A 21759-nucleotide genomic window follows, 5' to 3' on the forward strand; every position below is an offset into this window, starting at 1 on the left:
CTGACCCTGTATTGCTTTTTAAATTTATTGCAGTTGCATAACTTTAAAAGATAAGCCAACGATTTTTTTTTTATGAGTGCATGTAAAGTTCTGACAGGAACTTTAGTCGCAGTGATTGTACAAATAAGTCCTCGGTAGCATGTTTTTTATGACTTATTATTAGAAACAGCTATAGGAGAAGGTGCAAGTTTGCAGAATGCAGTGAGCATTAAAAGAAGTTGAAGCGTTGCTGTGCCTGATCAAATAAAATCTTAATTCCTAAAACAGAAAGGAGCTACTTCTATCATTTACACACACAAAAAAAACCATACAAATTTTACAGCTGTTTCTGGCTTGAAGTCAGAGAATGTGTAAAATCTGCAAATCTTGATTTGTCGCCGTGCCCAGAGCTGTAATCCTGATGTAAGCCACCCTGTGGCCTACGTCTGCTGGGCAACAGGCCCTCCTCGCACATAGGGTCGCTTTACATAATGACTGAAAGGACAGCAATTAACTTTTGACTTTTACAGTAAATGTTCATTTATGTGGAGTTATGGCTACATCACTGATGCACATAAGGTCATCATTTATGGTCTAATCTCTTGCTAGCAGTGTTGATCCTTGCATGCCCTGAACAAACCCCCTCTCCCTGTGCACACCTTCTCCTTGCTGAACCACACCCACCCACTCCACAGACACAGACCGAAATAAACAAATAAAGGTGAAACCTGAAAAATGAAACATACTTTTCTTTACGCGCACATTATTGATCTGTTGTAATATTCTGATCTTAAATGTCATGTTTTCCTTAGCTGTATACAGAAAATCACCATAATTAACAGGCTTGAAAACTTCCGTTTTTATGTAATAAATCTGAATTGAGTTACGGAAATAAATACATTTTTCAACTAGTTTAATCTATCGAATATGGCTCTGTATACATACTGCACTGCAAAAACGGATCTAAAAACAAGTGAAATGTTCTTAAAATTTGTGTTTTTGTCCTTGATTTGAGCAGGTAAATAATATTATCTGCCAATGGAATGAGTATTTTGACCCCTAAAATGAGGTAATTAGACATCCTGCACTTGAAATAAGATGCTGGAGATGAGTTGTTCCTATTTTAAGTGCAAAAATCTTATTCCATTGGCAGATCATCAAGCACTCATTTTAAGAAAATATTACTTATTTTTGGTTTCGTTTTTGCAGTGTGTGTACCATATATGGAAAGCTATGGAAATCTATAGATGATACAAAAATAGAATCAACAAATAGCCTAAAGGTTTGCTTTAAAGAATCTCTGCTCAGAAGAGAACAACTCAGTTCAGATTCCGACTTTTAACCAGACGATCAAATTTATGCCAAATTCCCTAGAAAAAGGGCGAAATAGGCCTTTTAATTTATCAGAACAAGAAGCTGTTTCCCATAGAAATATCCCACGAGAAATATCTGCAGCAGACTTGTTCTATGCACAACTTACATAACGTCTTCCTCTCTCAAGGGCTTGTGGCGCCTCCTACACTGCAAAAACGTATCTAAAAACAAGTAAAATCTTCTTAAAATTTGTGTTTTTGTCCTAGATTTGAGCAGGTAAATAATATTATCTGCCAATGGAATGAGTATTTTGACCCCTAAAATAAGATAATTAGACATCCTGCACTTGAAATAAGATGATTGTGATGAATTGTTCCTGTTTTAAGTGCAAAAATCTTATTCCATTGGCAAATCATCTTATTTACCTGCTTAAATCAATGACGGATACACTCATTTCAAGAAAATATTACTTATTTTTAGTTCCGTTTTTGCTGTGTATGCCCTGCTGCTCTGGGCAGTGAACCTATATCAAAAAGCGCTCCTGCTCACTGTCATCTAGGTTTACGTTCACCTGACAAAAAAAATGTCTCTTTTTAGAGCAGCAGATAAACCAGAAATGTCCTCGGTTTATAGGAGACCAGGCACTAATAGCATGGGCAGATGTTGAAGGGGCATCTGGTCCTACCCGTAGGGACGTCGTTCAGCCTCTCACTCAGGTAATAGTCGTCTGGGTTGAGGAACGGAAACTGCTCCATGTACTGTTTCGGAATAAGGTAGAGGACTTCAGCCACGTTTCCATCCTCGATGATGGACATCCGCTTGACCGAGCTCTTGCGTTTCACCCGAACCCGGTTGACCCGGTGGACGCTTTGGCTGCGGCTGGAGCTGCACAGCTTCCCCAGGCTGTTGAGGTTGGGCAGGGTGGGCATGGTGCCCTGCTCTCCTTCAGCCGTCCCACAGCGCTGCAGGTGAAAGTCAGCCCGCGGGCCGGGCTCAGCGCCGCTGAGAAATCTGTCCCTCCTCGGACATGGGCAACTCAGATTTACCAAAGAAGCAGAGCATGAGAATAAAGGGAAGCTTGAGGAGCAAAACTCAGTCGAGCTCCTCGTCCCCTTCACATGCGCTGCAGGTGCAAGCAGCAGAGCGCCGACGTCCGCCTTGAGGTGGAGACATCAAAGAGCCGGCGGCAGGTAAGAGAACGCATCCTTCTGCAGGTGGAGCGGAGTGGGAGACAAGCTCACACTGTGAGAGTCTTCACCCCAACCCGCCTGGTGCCTTAAGCAGCTTAGGGCTGACGTTCAGCCTGATTATGTTCTGGGTGGAGTTAGGCCTGTCCATGCCAGGTTTGTTTACCCACTGTTGGGTGGGAGCCTCAGTACCTCCAGTGCCTGATTAATTTACAACCCAAACGAGTGTTCAAGAAAGAGTCCTAATTTGACCCAAACTTTCCAAACGTATGAATGAAGGATTGTTTTTGTTTGACTTAAAAACCTATAAATTCAGCTAAACTGACTGTTAGTATTGTCGTCTTGCAGCATAAAAGTCATGGGTTCAAATCCCGGCTGAGGCATTACAGTGTTGAATGTGCAAGCTCACTGCGGAAAACGTTTCTTCACTATTTACAATGAATGTTAGGGTCAACTGGCAACTCACCCTCAACACCCATTGTGGTGTTGAGGGTGATTGAGAGGGTATAAAAAAGTATGGATGAAATACATCTAAAACCAGATGAGTTTGTTTACAGCGTCAAAGGGACTCAAGGCAAATTAACTTAATAGCTACCCAGGTTCTGTCAACAGACAAGAATAGAAAGCAAAAAATTCACTTCAACTTTTTGACATTTTGTCCTGTTACAACCACAATTATGTAATTGGGATGATATTTGGGGCTGCACAGTGGAGCAGTGGGTTGCACTATTGCCATGCGTGGGTTCTCTCCGGGCTTCCTCACACTGTTCAAAAATATGACTGTTAGGTTAATTGGTCTTTCTAAATTCTCCTTAGGTGTGAGTGTGTGCATGAATGGTTGTTTGTCCTGTTTGTCTCTGTGTTGCCCTGCGATGGACTGGCAACCTGTCCAGGTGAACCCCGCCTCTCGCCCATTGACAGCTGGAGATAGGCACCAGCACCCCTCGCATCCCCAATAGGGATAGATAGATGTGCTAGAAAATGGATGGATGGATGGATGGATGTATGTATGGGATGATATTTGATAAAGCATAAATTCTTCTCAGCAAACTAACTCAAGCTCAGGTCGTTGTAGGCTGCTGGAGGTTTTTCCTTCCCTTTACAGGGGAGTTTTCCTTTCAACTGTCGCTTCATGCTTGCTCAGTATGAGGGATTGCTGCAAAGTCATGTGATCAGATTGGATGGAGAGCATCTGTGAAAGTAAATTTTTATTTCTTGCCACAGATTCTGGTGGCAAAAGCACTCACATTCTCTACTTAACTAAAAGCACAGATACTTGTGCAACAAGACTGATAAAAGTAAAAGTACTGAATTTAATCCTGTTCAGAAACACTTTGTAGTAGTAAATACATTATGTATGCACAGAAAGGAGTTTAAAAAAAAGTTTTTCTGTTGGAGCTGGAGGCCTGTAAAAACTCTAACCAGGGATTTGACAGTTTTGTTCCTGCTTTCACGCCCCTCTGTCTCTGATCTATTGCTTGTCCCACATGACTATCATTCTGACGCGCTCACGTAACGCCGATATCCACGCTCGTTCCTTCATAGTTTCTGCTTGCTAGCTGCGCATGCACACTTCTGGTGTTTACATATCTGGTTAGCTTAGCAGCTAGCTTAGCGGTTAGCCGTTCATTGTAGCTCTGCTGCTCTCACCGTAAACTTTGAACATGGCTGAGAGTCGCAAGAAGCAAATCATGTACAAGTTTATGAGAAGAAGAGGAAGGCCTCAGTAGAAAGTAATAAGACCAGAGAGGATTTGGGAGATTTTTAGGATGTGATCCCCCTAAGGAGCAGCAGAGCAAGGTAAGATGGTCTTCTTGCATGTCCTCGAAGAGGTCTTTAAAAGGAAAATAAGATACAAATGTTGTACAATGTATTTTGGAGATCTGTCTGTAATGCAATTTTCAAAAGTGGATGTTTTACTGAGAGTATTATTAGTGGCTGCTAAAAAGGCTATAACTCGAAATTGGTTGAGTTCGAAAACACCTAAATTAAATAAGTGGATACATCAGATTCATAATATTTTCAAAATGGAAAGGATCACTTTAAACTGAAGTTGGAGATGGATATATTTGAGGATTACTGGTCAAAGTAGTTGACTTATGTGATAGTAAAAAGGCCAGATTTTGTATAATGTCATATTTGTATAATTGCCCCCACAGTCGTACTGTTGTACAATCTTAATGTGTGTTTCTGTAGTTAAGAAAAATGTAACAATAATAATAACATAAAGTGCGTCAAAAAAAAGATGCTCTTGTGCATGTGCAGTTATTCAAAAAGGGACTTGGGAAATTTCTGGACAAATCACCGACCCTAGCTTTAATGGGTGACTCACCCCCAAATGAACTTTTTTTGCTAATAAACTGTTAACATGGCTTTCTTATAGTGTGTTGTCTACATATCCTGGTGATTATTTTGACAATTTACTGCATATTTGTTTAAATCCTGCATCCTTTTGTGTTTTTGTAGCCCTCCTTGGACTAAACGGTGGTCTTACATTGAATTTTGTATCAATATTGCAATTGGTTCAAAAGTTTTTGGGACGTCATTTGGAGAAACTGATGTGTCAGCAGCTATGCTGACACATGAAGTATAAAAGCAGTTCCGTCTTGTGCCTCCGTAGCGAGTTAGAGTGTGAATGGTTCATTTTGTGGTATTTCTGTCAATGTTTCAGGTTAGTGATTTATTAGCTTAGCATTCATTTACTTTATTTAGAATTTATTTAGCTTTTACTATTAGCTCAGATCACTCCCAGTCCTCCTGCCCCAAGCTGCCCACCACTTCTCTAGGCACATAGTTTTAAGTTTGAGATTGGGCAGAGCAAGGCTCTGGTACGGGAGTGAGTTACACTTTAAGCAATGACAAGTTTTATCCCAGGATTTTTCTCCAGATATTTCATTGCATCTATCCTCCCATCAACTTTGATCAGCTTCCCTTCCACTACTGGATGAAACCATTCCCACAGCGTGACGGCACCACCACCATGTTTCAAAATGGGCATTGTATTGCTCAGGGTGGGGTGCATTGTAAGTTTTTGCATGTTGGCAGTTGTCAACACTTTCTCCAAACTGAGCTGTGGCTCTCTGCAGCTCTTCTAAGGTCATAAGGTCCCATAAATGCACTCCCTGGCCAGCCTGTCACCAAAGGAAGATGGTTATGTCCGAATAAGCTTGCAGTAGGGCTGAACGATTTTGGACAATAATCTAATTGCGATTTTTTTTTCTTAATGTTGCGATTTAATGCGATTTTTTTTTCCCCAGTTTAATTTATCATGTCTTTTTAAACTTTTTAAACATATACAAACAACAAATCAATCTGTTTCCTCGCTGTGCAGATTAGTTGCTAAAACACCCACAGCATCTAAACTCGGAGCAGTAATGATTGCGTTCTGCCTACGATATATTTCAACCAAAATTGCAATTTTGACTTTTCTCTGCGTTAACCACAAGCAACAAAAATGGCGTCTAAATAAAGACGCTTGTAAACAAGGACTATTCAAAACAAGAACTTTTAATGTTTCTATTAATCAGAATATTATTCAAGAGAACAGCTTTTAGTTGATTTGGACATCAATCCTTGTTGAACATAAAGTGCAACCAACAAGCAAGTCTATGTATTAAACTGATTGACCTATGTATGATTATATAAACTCTAAAACAAGTAATAAAATTAGATTATCTCACTGCTGCAACTGTCTTTCCTTCCATGTGGAGGCAAACCTACTTTAAACATTTTACCAACACCTAATAGACATGTCTAATTCCCTAATTGTTACATAGCCAAAAATTGCAGACTCTGCGATTTGGAAATTGCGTTTTTTTAAATCGCGATTATATTGAAAATGCGATTAATTGTTCAGCCCTAGCTTGCAGCTGTGCAACAAAAGCCCTATGAGATGTTCAATGGTTTGAATGTTTTTTTATAAAGTCAAACTGCTTTAAAATTCTCCACAACTTTCTCCCAGACCTGCCTGCTTTATTACTCGGTCTTCCGAATACAAATGCGCTCCACACTTTTTTAATATTTGTATTTGCAAAGAAAATTTAATAAGAAAAATTCATATATCTTGCTTATTCGACTTTGCAGTTATGATTTGCTTTATGTGGGTCTGTCTCATTGCATCCTAGTAAAAAAACGCTGAAGCTTTTGTATATGAAGCTGAGTAAATATGGAAAAGTACAAGGGGTATTTATTGTTCTGGAAAAAAAAATTGCATCTTCAACAAACTTAGAGTTAAGATGCTAAAAGAAGATCTCGATGGACAATGAGATTGCATGAAGCAGAAAATGGATTTTAGCTTTTTAAGCTACCAAAGCATCTACATCAGGAGCAAAAAAGAAAAACCTTTCAGCAAATAACCAAAGAACGTTTCATCTTCTTCTTCAAAAATACTGCTTTACGGTCCAGATTTAACAGGATCTTTCTTGGAAATGTGAGCTTGGCATGTCGTAATTATTCATTGAGATGTGAAATGACAGAAAATGCAGAAGTCAAATCTTTACAAACTGCAAAACACAGATAACGTCACAAAGCATTAAAAAGATAACCCAGATTAAGATCTGGTGGGGAGGGAAAATGATAAAAGGTGTTGCCATATAGTCAACGGCGCTTTTTATTCTTTAAATACACATAAATAACTAAAATAAAAGAGATAGCCCTCTCTGACGCAGGCTGTCCATCAGACAGATAAGACGTATTCCCACTTCTGTTTCCGGTCCAACGGAACAAACACATTAGACTACAGCAGAAATCAAACGGCAGACAGTGACAGAGCATAAAATAACGTTTTAGTCTGGAGATGCACGGCTCAGACTTGAGAAAGCCTCTTTGTCTAGGAGGGAGCGCAGACAGGGTAGCTGGAGTTCAGCTAGCTGAGCTCAATAAATACAGCGACTGCTCCTGCTTGTGAACGCAGTTGCAGAGTTTTAGTCCGGAGAACAGAAAGATAGGTGGACCAAGAAGAACCTTACGCCCACACGCACCTGAGGGTAGCTGGGGACACGGCACACTGCTGCATTGGGCATTACCCTACCCGCCGGTCACAGAAACACATATGAACATCTAGGAAAAATACACGAGCTGCTCCGGCACACTGAAAACAAACATTCTCATCAAAGCCTCGGCTCTTTTTACGCCGCAGTCCAAATGCAAAACATCTCCCCCATCTTTCCCCCCACACTCTATCTTACCACCCAGTCCAAAGCAGGAGGTGATTTTCTGGGCGTAGTTGCAGAGCCCGTCGTAGTCGGGCTGCTGTTGCTTCACTGTGTTCCTCTCCCCCATCTCTGCACAATCCCACACACTCTGTCCCGACTGGCAGTGCTTTCACTCCCTCCTATGTTCTTCAATTATTCAGGCTTTGGCCAGGACACATGCATGCGCACGACTCTCTCTTATTCGCACATATACAAACACACACACACACACACACACACAGTCAGTCGGGGAGAGAAAAGTGCTGAGGCAGAGGGTCGTGTTGTCTTGCAGCCTGAGCAAGCCCTCTCCTGTGGTGGGAAAAGGAGGAGGCATCAGATTGGATTACTGCAGAGTGCCTCCCTTTTTTTGTATCCACCATTGATCATTTAGATTGCACTGCAGTGTAACAGGTACGCTGTACAGGATGTGCTACCTCAGCTGTGAGATAGGGCATATGGGGAAGTCAGAGTAGGGCAAACCCAGAGGTGCGCCAGGTAGGAGGGTGGTGGTGGTGGTCGGGGCTTTTTGCAGCTGGACAGGCCTTTAAATTGCTTCTGTCATATGTAATTATGAGATAAAAAAAAATCAAGCCAATCATATCTTTCCAAGAAGGTGATAAGAGCAAGAAGCATCAAGAATCAAGCATCTTTATTGTCACCATGTGATACCGTGGTGAAAGTTTATTTCACGGACATAGCTCAGGATATATATATATATTAGTTGCTCGAGGCAGATGACTGTTCATACTGAGCCTGGTTCTGATTCTGCTGGAGGTTTTTCCTTCCTGTTAAAGGGGAGTTTTCCTCTCCACTGTCACTTCATGCATGCTCAGTATGAGGGATTGCTGCAAAGCCATCAACAATGCAGACGACTCTCCCTGTGGCTCTACGCTCTTTCAGGAGGAATGAATGCTGCTTGTTAAGACTTGATGCAAACTGCTGGGTTTCCTATCTAAGGAAACCCAGCAGTTTGCATTTGACTTTTTAAAGTGCCTTGAGATGACATGTATCATGAATTGGCGCTATATAAATACAACTGAATTGAATTATATATATATATATATATATATATATATATATATATATATATATATATATATATATATATAGTCTTTAGGGTCTGCTAGAACTTTTGGTCTCTCCCAAATCCTTTGTCGAACAATGTGAATAACTGTGTAGTTGCATGAATTAATCCCTCAAAGCTCCTTTGGTGATACATTTATGCCAGCAGTATATCTTGTGCAGTAATTTTATACCTTCATATACAGAACATTGCAATCAGACATTCCTGAGAAATTAAAATGTTCAAATAGATGTTAACAATAGTGTTTTTGTAACCTGTAAATGACAATCTTCTTAGTACGGAGCGATAGCACGCACAACTTTTGGAAAGAAGCGTTATTTGAGCCGTTACACCCGATTACTTATTTTATCACACCCCATGACTTTCATTTTTAAAGCAGCACGGTGTAACTTTTAGCCACCTGTAACTTCCAGGTTTCGTGGCCATGAAGGCCACCATTCAAGAGGGCTAATAAGTCCTACAAACGCCTGGGTGGTGGTCATGGTCGAATGAAGCAGGTACTTTGTCTTTGCTGGATAAAAACGATTTTTTTCCCCCACACATGAACTGACCCCTACTCAAAATATGGCACCTCCAAGGAGATAAACACAAGTTGGAACAAGTCTTTTGGATCATTTTCTAAGCTCTTCAGACATATCAGATGTGTTACTACTTTGCTGATGTCTGGAAACCCAAACTGTTGGCAGATGAAACAAAATCGGTTACAAAGTTCAGGAAAAGTGTGGTATCCGGAAAACAATGGCAAGACGTATGTTTGGAGGAGTCAAGGTGAGGCTTTAGATCCTACGATAACAGCACCAGCTGTCTAGCATAGTACTGGCAGCATTATGCAGTGGGACTGCTTCCCCAACAGCTGTAGTAGTAGATGAAATAACGAAAATAAGAATAACTCAGAATTCCTGAATTTCTCCATAAATCAACAACTAGAAAAAAAAAACGTACTATTTGGTTGTTCTGATGGGACAAGAATCTCATTTACACAAAAAGAAGTGGCTAGGGAACGGATAAACCGGGTTAACATCAAACCCCTGCACGTCTATTAAAAACCTTTGTTATACATATGGAAACTAATCCATTTTAAAGGATTTTAATCAATTCTGAAAGGAGAGTGGTAAAACATTCAGTGTTTTTAGTATTAGTGTATCTAAGAACGCAACGGTACACCTTTACAGTCCAACATGGGCACTTTACACTTTACCAAAACCCGAGCGGGTAATCTGAAAAAACAAGAGTTTCCCAAAACCTCTAAGCTGAGGTATCCAGGTTTAATATTTTATGATTATGAGGTGATTTTTCCAGAGTACAGTGTCCAAATGGAAAGATTAAATCATTACTGCAAAGGTGACCTTCAACAATCCACTTGAGCTCAAAGCTGCCCTGGCTGAACTCCATCATGGTCGCTATACAGCAGACTCATCCACAGCTACACGCTCCCATCATTACGATAATGGATTTATAGAACAAACAAAATGAATAAATAAAGATTATGGTCAAAGGTCCAGGGCTGAATAAAACGGGAAAACCGGAAAGCCTGGACAGAGTAGTTTGCCCGTAAGGATGTATTACAAGGTGGAGTGACTAATGGAGAGGCATCGGTACCAAGGTAAAAGCTGATGGCCATGAGCTGATAACATGAGAGCGGATGGTGGGGGTGGGGGGGGGGGGGGAAGCACATTAGGGCTGAAAGCCCAGTGGTGGTACTCTCACTCATTTTCCCTGGACAAACTTCGACAGGGACCCTTTTTTTTTATGTACTGAGGAATTAAATCATCCAGCGTTATATATTTTCAGTTTTCATCAGTCAAGCTCTGGCTCAGATGGCACAAAAAACACAGGGAACTGCAGAATCAAGGATAATGAAAGAAGAGGTGTGCGCTATGTTGGGAAAGAAGCTGCTCATCCACACAAGTAGGCTACAATGGAGAATAAATGCGTAACATAATGTTCACGCATTTTCCGTAAGATCCAGACAGAAGTAATTGTCTCAAAGCAAATTTTAATTGCAACTGTGATGACAGTGATGGAAGATGAAGGAAACTAATGTTTACCTAATGTTAGCATAAAAACTATGTTTTTTTGTGGGGGCCTCTAATTTTATTATGAAGCCTGTAAAGTTGCAGGTTCAAATGTGTGTCAAGATTTTGTTTACCGATAAACTCAGGATGCACACACGGGACTAAAAGTTTGAGAGTATTTATTACAAGGTTGATGGGTGGAGGTTTGATGAGGCCAGAGGAGCTGGTTGTACAGGAACGGAGAGAAGGTGATGGCAGGAGCTGACGGACCGGAGACAGAGAGTCCACCCTTGCTTGGTGTTGCTCGGCTAGTAGGCCTCGTAGCACTCAGGTTAGCAGTTCATAGAAGACACCAGGGCACAGAGCTGAGCTTCACCAGGGCGGCTAGTCAGGTTAGCCGAACTTGAGAGACACCAGGGCTCAGAGCTGAGCTTCTCCAGGGCGGCTAGTCAGGTTAGCAGAACTAGAGAGACACCGAGGCTCAGAGCTGAACTTCTCCAGGGCGGCTAGTCAGGTTAGCAGAACTGAGAGACAACAGGGCACAGAGCAGAACTCCTCCAGGGCGGCTAGTCAGGTTAGCAGAACTTGAGAGACAACAGGGCACAGAGCAGAACCTCTCCAGGGACAAACAGAGAACAAACAGTCTTTAGAGTGACTGACTGGACTAACCTTAACAGGAGCAAAAACAAAGCTTCCAAGGTAAACGGGGACTGGCATGGAGAGGTGTGGAGTGATGATGACGACCCAGTGCTGAACTAAAGACAGAGGGAGGTTTAAATAGAGAACTGACAGGTGACACCAGGGTCTGACTAATTAACCAGCAAATGATATCAGGTGTGACTGACTGCTGAGGAGGAGAAGTGAAAATTGACAGAAAATAACTGATGACTGAAAACTAACAATAAATAAAGTCAAACCTAACCCAAAAGAGATGAAAAAATGAAAGTAACAGAAAAACAAAGCCAAACCAAAACTCAACCATGACATTACCCCCCCCTCAAGGCCGGACTCCGGACGGCCTAAAATCAAACAAAACAAACTACAAAGTGACCGAACCAGGGTGGGTGGAGGGAAGGCAGGATGGCGGGCAAGAGTCATAACCAAGCTGATCTAACCTGGGTGGGTGGAGGGTGGTACGGATGGCGGGCTAGGGTCAAACCAAACAGATCAAAGCAGGGTGGGTGGAGGGTGGTACGGATGGTGGGCCAAAAACAAAAAACTACCCACTCAGGGCGATCTGAAACAAGGAAAAACAAAAGCGGACTAAAGGGGTTACTAACAGCCCCTGGTAGGCCAACAAAGGGCATCTAACCGACGCTGACAGGCGAACATCGCCACAAGGCAAAAACGGGCAGAACAGGCGAACATCGCCACAAGGCAGAACAGGCGAACAACGCCAGAGGGAAGAACAGGCGTACGACAACGCCAGAGGGAAGAACAGGCGTACGACAACGCCAGAGGGAAGAACAGGCGTACGACAACGCCAGAGGGAAGAACAGGCGTACGACAACGCCAGAGGGAAGAACGGGCGCACGACAGCGCCAAAGGGAAGGAACGGGCGTACTTAACGCCAAAGGGAAGGAACGGGCGCACAACAGCGCCAAAGGGAAGGAACGGGCGTACTTAACGCCAAAGGGAAGCCCGCCGGGGCGTGAGGTAAACGCCGGGGCTTGGGGAAGAGAACGTCGGAATGTGAGGGAAGCAGGAACATCTAAAACGCCTAGGAACAAGAACGGAGGACGTACTTACACGCCGGGGAACCAAGAGTCAGAGGACGTCCTAACACGCCGGGGAACCAAGAGTCAGAGGGCGTCCAAATACGCCGGGGAACCGAGAACAAAGGGCGTCCAAACACGCCGGGGAACCGAGAACAAAGGGCGTCCTAACACGCCGAGGATCCAAGGGGTCTAAATTTGAGAAGGCCGAGGAACAAGAAGGCCAAAAACTTAACTAAGCCAAACCGAAGGAGCGTGAAACAGCTCATATCAGGGGTCAGAAGCCTAAGCAAGCGCTAGGAACTAAGGAGCACTGGGAGAGCGCAGGACAAAATAAAGAATTTAAACTAAGAATTAAAAAATAAAGGCAAGACTAGAACAGGGATAGCACCACAAAAGAAAAAACTAAAGCTAACCCTTGAATCAAAACAAAAACACTAAGCAGAAAACTAAAACGATACCAGAAAATTAAAACTAAACAGAGAAACTAGGACCCGAACTGGTAAACTACTGTAAAAACTAGATAGCTAAAGTAACACAAAACTGAAGCTGAAAAACTAAGGTAAAAAAAACAATACTTAAGCAAAATAGGAGACTAAGGCTAAACTAGAAATTAAGGCAAAACAAGAAAACTAGAACATGAATAAGTAAACTAACGAGAAAACCAGAGAACTAAGGCTACAAATGAGGAAATAAAGCAAAGCTTGGAAACTAAGGCAAAATCTAGAATCCTAAACGGAGCAGGACAAACAAAAGCAAAAACAGAGACTAAGAATTCTGAGGAAACAAGAACCCCTAAATAACTCTAAAATCCCAAAATCCTAAGTAGAACAAAAACTGAAATTGAGCCCAAAAAATAACAGAAGGCACTGGCCTTAAGGGCTCAGGCAAAGGCGGTTGCTAAGCAAAAAAGAAAAGTCTTCGTGGAGGTCGTCCTGGACGAGGCAGGCGGCGGAGCAGCATCGCCCGACTAAACCCTCGAGGAGGGCGGCCCCGACAAGGCAAAGTCAAGCGGCCCGGAGACCGCGGTCGGCGGCTCCGGCCGAACAGAAAAGTCAGTGACGGGCGCCGTGGTGGACGGCCCCGACGAGGCAGAGTCGAGCGGCTCGGAGTCCGCAGTCTGCGGCTCCGGCCAAACAGAGAAGTCAGAGGCGGGCGCCGTGGTGGACGGCCACGACGAGGCAGAGTCGAGCGGCTCGAAGTCCGCAGTCTGCGGCTCCGGCCAAACAGATCAGTTGGAGGAGGTGCCAAGCTACAGGTCTCGGTGGAAACCGAGGCCAGAGGCGGGTCCTCCTGGACCTCCTCACGAGGCTTGGGCGGAGGCAGGTCCTCCTGGACCTCCTCACGAGGCTTGGGCGGAGGCAGGTCCTCCTGGACCTCCTCACGAGGCTTGGGCGGAGGCAGGTCCTCCTGGACCTCCTCACGGGACTTGGACAGAGGCAAAGCGGCTCCCTCGGAGGCCTCGGGCTGAGGCAAAGCGGCTCCCTCGGAGACCTCGGCTTGAGGCGGAACAGCTCCCTCGGAGGCCTCGGCTTGAGGCAGAACAGCTCCCTCGGAGGCCTCGGCTTGAGGCGGAACAGCTCCCTCGGAGGCCTCGGCTTGAGGCGAAACAACTCCCTCGTCGGCCGACGGGTCTGTTTTAGGCGGCTCGGAGCTTTCGGCGGCAAGCAGAGCGGAGCTTTCGGGCGGAGACGGGCAACAGGCTTTGGCGGGCAGCGGCGCCGGGCAACAGGCTTCGGCGGGCAGCGGCGCCGGGCAACAGGCTTCGGCAGGCAGTGGGGTTGGAGGCGGAAACGATTCCTCTTGAACCTTGACGGACCCTCCGCGCCGGTGGTTCTGCTGTCTTCGCCGGGAAGGGACAGATGAGGAATCTGAGGCAATCTCCGGGGTGGCAGCTGGCCAGCAGGGCAGAAGGTCGTCTCGGTCTCCGTAGTAGAACTCCCACAGCTGGCTCTCCTTGATGCGTGGGGGTCTGCTAGGTGGAACGATGTGCTTTACTCGAGGGGCCAGCTGTGAGTCATGGAGATGATGACCGAGACGACGAGAGGCTGAGCGGCCTCCTTTCCCGGGCTCTGAAGTAGCCGTTACCACACCCACTTGGACCACCAGGGGAGTAGAGTTGGCCCGGATCGGTGGCGCAGGGTTCCGGGCTGAAGCCATCCTGGCGTACCTTTCCCTCATCTGACGTTGGCACATCTCTAAATATGCGATGATTTCCGGGTCGTCAACTCCTGCAGGTAAGTCCCGCATGGCGCCTGAGTTTACCTTGCGACTGGGTCGTACTGTCAAGATTTTATTTACCGATAAACTCAGGATGCACACACGGGACTAAAAGTTTGAGAGTATTTATTACAAGGTTGATGGGTGGAGGTTTGATGAGGCCAGAGGAGCTGGTTGTACAGGAACGGAGAGAAGGTGATGGCAGGAGCTGACGGACCGGAGACAGAGAGTCCACCCTTGCTTGGTGTTGCTCGGCTAGTAGGCCTCGTAGCACTCAGGTTAGCAGTTCATAGAAGACACCAGGGCACAGAGCTGAGCTTCACCAGGGCGGCTAGTCAGGTTAGCCGAACTTGAGAGACACCAGGGCTCAGAGCTGAGCTTCTCCAGGGCGGCTAGTCAGGTTAGCAGAACTAGAGAGACACCGAGGCTCAGAGCTGAACTTCTCCAGGGCGGCTAGTCAGGTTAGCAGAACTGAGAGACAACAGGGCACAGAGCAGAACCTCTCCAGGGACAAACAGAGAACAAACAGTCTTTAGAGTGACTGACTGGACTAACCTTAACAGGAGCAAAAACAAAGCTTCCAAGGCAAAACGGGGACTGGCATGGAGAGGTGTGGAGTGATGATGACGACCCAGTGCTGAACTAAAGACAGAGGGAGGTTTAAATAGAGAACTGACAGGTGACACCAGGGTCTGACTAATTAACCAGCAAATGATATCAGGTGTGACTGACTGCTGAGGAGGAGAAGTGAAAATTGACAGAAAATAACTGATGACTGAAAACTAACAATAAATAAAGTCAAACCTAACCCAAAAGAGATGAAAAAATGAAAGTAACAGAAAAACAAAGCCAAACCAAAACTCAACCATGACATTACCCCCCCCTCAAGGCCGGACTCCGGACGGCCTAAAATCAAACAAAACAAACTACAAAGTGACCGAACCAGGGTGGGTGGAGGGAAGGCAGGATGGCGGGCAAGAGTCATAACCATGAAAAAAAAATGAAAGTAACAGAAAAACAAAGCCAAACCAAAACTCAACCATGACAATGTGTACATGAAAAATTTCTGTACTGTGAGGCTGAACCACAAAGGATGTCAGTGGATCCAGACTGGCAGATAACTGCACTATTGTCATGTATTATAAAATTATCTTAATCACAAAATTTATATATATATATATATATATATATATATATATATATAGTCTTTAGGGTCTCTCCCAAATCCTTTGTCAAACAATATGAATAACTGTGTAGTTGCATGAATTAATCCCTCAAAGCTCCTTTGGTGATACATTTATGCCTGCAGTATATCTTGTGCAGTAATTTTATACCTTCATATGCAGAACATTGCAATCAGACATTCCTGAGAAATTAAAATGTTCAAATAGATGTTAACAGTAGTGTTTTTGTAACCTGTAAATGACACAATCTTCTTAGTACGGAGCGATAGTACGCACAACTTTTGGAAAGAAGCGTTATTTGAGCCGGCTCAAATAACTTATCTTAATCACAAAATTTATTTTTATACAGTTGTATAGGTCATTTCAGTTGTTTTTCTAATAATCTGATGCTACTCGTATATTTTGGTAAGAAGGTTTGTACTGTTGCAATTGGTTAACATAAATATAAAGTTTATTTTGTATAGATATTTAGTTTTATTTTTTATTATGCATCAGTTTGCTCAATAATTTTTTTTAATTCACAGATTTTTTTTAACATTTTGGTTAATATTTACTGTACATCACTGAATTTCAGACAACTTTGACATTCACTTCCTCTTGCTGGTTGTTCTGCCAGATAAAGACAAAACTAAGCCTCGAAATTATTATTTCTCTGATTAAAATACATATTTGGCCAAATGACTTGTTGCAGAATCGAACTTAAGAGTTTAGGACTGGGCTTGACTTGCATGACATGACTTTGGAGTTGGCTTGAGACTTTCATGCCTTTACATGGTGCTTGACTCAGGGACCTGAGTCTTACTCATAGTACAAAGACTTGGTCGCACCTTTGACTAAATCCATCTGGGAATCTGTGGCAAACATTAAAATTGGCATTCTGAAATAGTTTCATCTAATTTGCAAAGACGATTGGGTGAAAATTAGAGACTCTGAACAGGGAGACCCCAGAAGACTTGCAGCTGTTATTGCAGCAAAAGGTGTTTTTCTGTAAATAGTTTACTCAAGGGCGCTAAAGACAAGTATACCACATTCATTCGTAAAGAATGTTGAAAACAAAGTATAACTTTTCTTCCACTTCTGAATTATCCACGACTGAAAACAAAATACATTGAAGTTTTTGGTTGTAACAAGACAAGATGTGAAAGAAATCAAGTGGTATAAATACTGTTGGAGAGCACTGTCCAGATGCAGGAGAAATCTATATAAACCACATCACACGGTGGCTCCTTTTTCGTCTTATAAAGCCACATATAGACAGGCTAGACAGAAGCATGGAACCTCTAAAACCTTAACAACATAAGTAAAACCCGTAAGGATGTACTAACAGAGCATGAGTTTCTTATTGAGACACTGAACTGTTGCCATAATTTGTAAATTCAAGTTAAAAAAAATTCCAGTTCGTCCAGCTAACAGACCAAATATCTGAAAGAGAAGCTTAAACCGCAAAGTGTGAGGCTACTGTGTGCATGGTGACGATTTCCATCAAACTAAACATGTTACAAATCATGTTGATGGCTTGCAGTCTGCATTTTTTCCACAGCTTAAAAATGCGCTGTCCAAACATTTTATCTGCCTTGTCGAAAACCATGAAACCTGTAATAAATCAAGATCTGCAGCCAGTACATACACTTTAAATCGGTCTCGCAAAGTTCAGATGGAAGAGTGGGATTTGGTTTATCTGCTCATAGTGCGGTAAACACAACAACTGAGTGCGGAAAACGTTTTACTTTCCAGATTTCAACGCTACTTAATTCATTTTCTGTGTGGTGTTGGGACACCAAATATTTACAAGTTTTAACCATCTAGCTCAGGGGTGTCAAACATACGGGGTGCGGGCCGGATCCAGCCCGCCGAACAATTTAGTCCGGCCCGGTGGCTAAATGCATTATCATTATAAAAAAAAAAAAAAAAAGTGTCCTGTCTGACTATGTGGCAATAAGAATTGTTGTCTTAATGCCAAAAAGAGATCATCAGATTTGACTTTCACAAGTGGAGCCGTACTGCTTTTGCCATAGTGCTCCGCTTGATTTATGAATGTGAATAGTTTCATTAGGATTCATGCGGGGAATATCTCAAATGATATGGACACTACAATGGGAAAGTAGGAGAGGAAAGGAAGAACAAGAAGAAAAAAACAAAAGGTGAAAGAAAGAGGAGATAAAAGGAAGAGAATGATAAAACAATTATTGAAAAAAAACATGTACTTCGTTTAATTGAAAATATGCAGTTCCTATATTGTCCACGAGGGGTGCTGTGTTTTAATCAGCAGATGGTAGCACTGAGCTTCAGATGTGGAAAATTGATTTTAAATAATTTCTTAATTTGTATCTGTTTTATGTATTTTGTCATGCAGGACAGTGTTTTAAAGTTCCAAAAAATGTGAATAAGTGTTTTTCAACATTGTATAATCACTGTGATCAGTTCTTATGCATAATGCACTTAAGTAAATGTTTAACTGAGTAAAAGTATTGTTGAAATTGCACATACTTTTCTTAAAAACGCTGATGTTATTCATAATATATTGTTTAAAAGTGAAATTAATTTAACATAAAAATCAACAACAAGTTCACTTTTATTAGTTCTATTTAATCTCGCAATGAGTTTACTCGTGTGGCCCTCTCGAGATCAGATTAAGCTGAATGCGGCCCCTAAACCAAAATGAGTTTGACACCCCTGACCTAGCTGTTTATTTACTGCAGTGGTCTCAATCTCCAGTCGTTGAGGGCCGGTATTCTGCAACTTTTAGATGTGCCTCTGCTTCAACTCATCTGACCCCAATATAAGCTCATCAGCAGAGCTCTGCAGAGGTTGACTGCATGCTAATGAGGCAGTTTAGCCATTTGAGTCAGGTGTGTAGAGACAAGGGACACATCTAAAAGTTGCAGGACATCAGACCCTGAAGGGTTTGAGACCTCAGGTTATTCACAAATCTCAAAACCAGTTTCCTTCTACCCGAGAGTAAGAAAGAAGGATAGATGGTCCACAAGAGATGGATAAAGCAAGGTAGCATTCAGATTTCAGACTGGACAATTCAATGCTCCAACCTCAACTCTGCTGAATACATAAAGACCGTGCAAAGGGGAGGGTCCGTGTGAAAGAAAATACCAAGCAGTACCACTGAACTACACCAATCCATTAAAAAAATGATCCAGCCAGATCGATACCCGAAGCTTTATGATTGCTACAAAAATCCCGTAGTCAGGATGCAACTTGCTGTATGTGCAGTATATTGTGTGAATCGGAATAAAACCACAATAAATTAAATTGTGTGCATCCCAGTCACGTTTTTGAAAATCGGCTCTGTTGTGTGTTGCCTAATCGTTCCAGAACGCGTGGTACTTACTTTGCATGACTAATGATTGAATGTTTGCAAGGGCTTAACCACGCTTGTGAGATAAGCAGCGTGTACCACAGAGCTGTCAAGTGGCTCCATCGATCTCTACCAGCAACCACAGGGGAAAGATACAACAGGCCACATCATTAACGAAAGGAGTTCAAAGCCGTCCCAATACCCAGACTCAACCATACACAGCCTGGGGGAGTGATATTCTGCGCACTATAAGAGCCTTTATGCAAGCCTGCTGTATTAGCCAGTAATAGAGTGAAGTTTACTGTACTAAATCTAGTAACGGCATTACTTTACATCATGAGGAGAGGTTATGTCATGTTTTTCCATTGTTTTTTTTACTATCTTTTTCTGCAATGTTTGCATTCAGAAGTCACCTAATTGATAAATGATGTGTAGTTCAATCTCAATATGAATATATGTTAAGGCCTCAGAGGTTAGAGAACATTGACAAAAACCAACAAAAACCACAGCAGATTTTTTTTAATTATTATTATTCTGGAGGACTTTGACTATAAAACAATATCCCAAGGTTTTAAGCATCTTGAAGAGCACCAATCAATCCATCATCTAAAAATGGAAAGAGCGTGACTACGGGAAACCTACAAAAACACCTCAGACAAGACCAGACTGACAGGCCAGGTATTGATCAAAGAAGCAGCCAAGAGGCCCATAGTAACTCTGGAGGCGCTGCTGAGATTCATAGCTCAATTTGCCGAATATGTTGACAAGACAACTTTTAGTCAGACGCTTCATAAACCTAGCCTTTCTGGAGGAAGGACAAAAAGAAACACACTCCTGACAGAAAGGGATAAGATGTACTTTTTGCATTGTGCTGTGGGAAGACTTTTCTTCAGCAGGAAAAGGGCAGCGCTGGAAGAAAACGTGTTAAAGGCTGCAGACAACAGCCCTAAACGTAAAACCAGAGCTACAATCTCTGTTTAGAGATTGTAGCTCTGGTTTACAGCACAGCGTGTTCGTGTTAGGACGACCTAGTCAAAGTCCAGACCTATATACATTAAAGCATAAGAGAACATAAAACTTCACAGACAATCTCCATCCAACCTGAATGAAGTTCAGCGATTTTGCAAAGAGGAATGTTGAAATTAAAACAATGTCTCGATGTGTAAAGCTGGTAGAGACAGGGTCCAGACAAGAGGCAGCTGTAGTCCCAAACAGTGGTTCTAAAAATTATCAACTCTGTGGCAGTGGAATAGAAATACACGCCTTGTTTTTCCTGCTTTCTGTTTTAAATAGATTTGAAAACCATGAAACCCACATCATGATTCTGCCATTATGATGACTGGTTTAGAGGTGTCCACGTAATGCGGGGCGACAACAAATGAACAGCTTTTTTCTCATTTCTAACTCCGAACACAAATATTTCCATTCCGCTTATTTGTGCTGATGCACTGCCGTGTGTGTCGCCTGTCACATGAAATATAAAGATATACCGTGAACTCTGCAGAAGTGGCACAGCAAAATGTAAAAAAAAAAAAAGTTCAAAGAAAACTGCTAGATTTCCAAAACCAGCCAGAGGAAAGACCAACCAAAGGGAAATTAGGTGAAATTTCACTAACAGTTTACAGCTTTTCACCAATGAGGATACACATTGAAGTCATTATCCATATGAGTCGATGATTGTTGAATTACACTTTGACTTTTTCACATTGTTTGCTAAAAATGTATTATTTGTATTTATATTCCACAACATTAAGGACATATTTAACTACTTTCCTCCATCTCAGACATTACTTTTCCATCATTATTGGTCATTATTTCAAGACGAGGTCAATGTTATTCTTTAACTTTATTATGTACAACATGAAAGCTCTCTGAATTTCTAAAGAAAGCAAAATCTATACATTAATCGGAACACCCTCACACTAATTCCTTGATTTTGACTACAAAAATGGCATAAAATCGCACATATTTGCCATATTAAAGCCTTAAATGAATTTATGCGTTAAAGCACTCCTGTCAGTTTTCATCAAAAATGTAATTTAACTGTAGAGTTGAGATTAAAATCAATGATCTTGTGGTAATCCTCAACATTTTAAACAAAAGTAACAAAACACCTACTTATTATTCTAAATGTCTAAAATATTGTAGGAAAATGTGGTGAATTTCATATATAGGTGTGTTTAAGAATAACAGGATTGAAGGGACAAATACATCTTTACATATAAAATAGTTTTTTTTAATCCAAATATAACTTGACTGCTTTAAGTTAGATATGCATACATCCATCGTCTATAGCAACTTGTCTGTTCCAGAGGTCATTGCACATTCAAACCTAATTGGACCAATTAACAGGCTTTTGGACTGTGGGTGGAAGCTGGAGTACCCGGAGAGTACCCAAACATGCAGAAGGAGAGAGAAAAAACTCCAATTCAGAAAGACTCCAAGATCCAACCCTGGGATTTGAACCAAGGATTTGTTTTAGTTTTTATTTTTCCTGCAAAGCAACATTGCAACCAACTGCACTGCTATGCCGCTAACTTAAGCGTAAATGTTCAGGTT

The 21759-nt window shown here is 42.4% G+C and overlaps 1 protein-coding gene across 20 annotated transcripts in view; it reads right to left on the reverse strand.

Moving 5' to 3' along the window:
* ablim1a (actin binding LIM protein 1a) overlaps positions 1 to 21759 on the reverse strand; it is an 82323-nt gene that overhangs the window by 60119 nt on the left and 445 nt on the right. For 5 of the 20 annotated variants that reach the window (XM_036126428.1, XM_036126411.1, XM_036126420.1 and 2 more), the window contains exon 1: positions 1979 to 2384. The exons of 1 other annotated variant lie outside the window; for it this stretch is intronic. In XM_036126428.1, coding sequence (XP_035982321.1) covers positions 1979 to 2222 — 244 coding nt within the window. In that variant the 5' untranslated portion in view covers positions 2223 to 2384. Of the gene's footprint in view, positions 1 to 1978; positions 2387 to 7666; positions 7830 to 21759 lie in introns of those variants that run through there. 14 more of the 20 variants (XM_036126410.1, XM_036126413.1, XM_036126421.1 and 11 more) reach the window with 7 other exon arrangements.

Source organism: Fundulus heteroclitus, chromosome 22 (assembly GCF_011125445.2).
Source record: "Fundulus heteroclitus isolate FHET01 chromosome 22, MU-UCD_Fhet_4.1, whole genome shotgun sequence".
NCBI classification, from domain to species: domain Eukaryota; kingdom Metazoa; phylum Chordata; class Actinopteri; order Cyprinodontiformes; family Fundulidae; genus Fundulus; species Fundulus heteroclitus.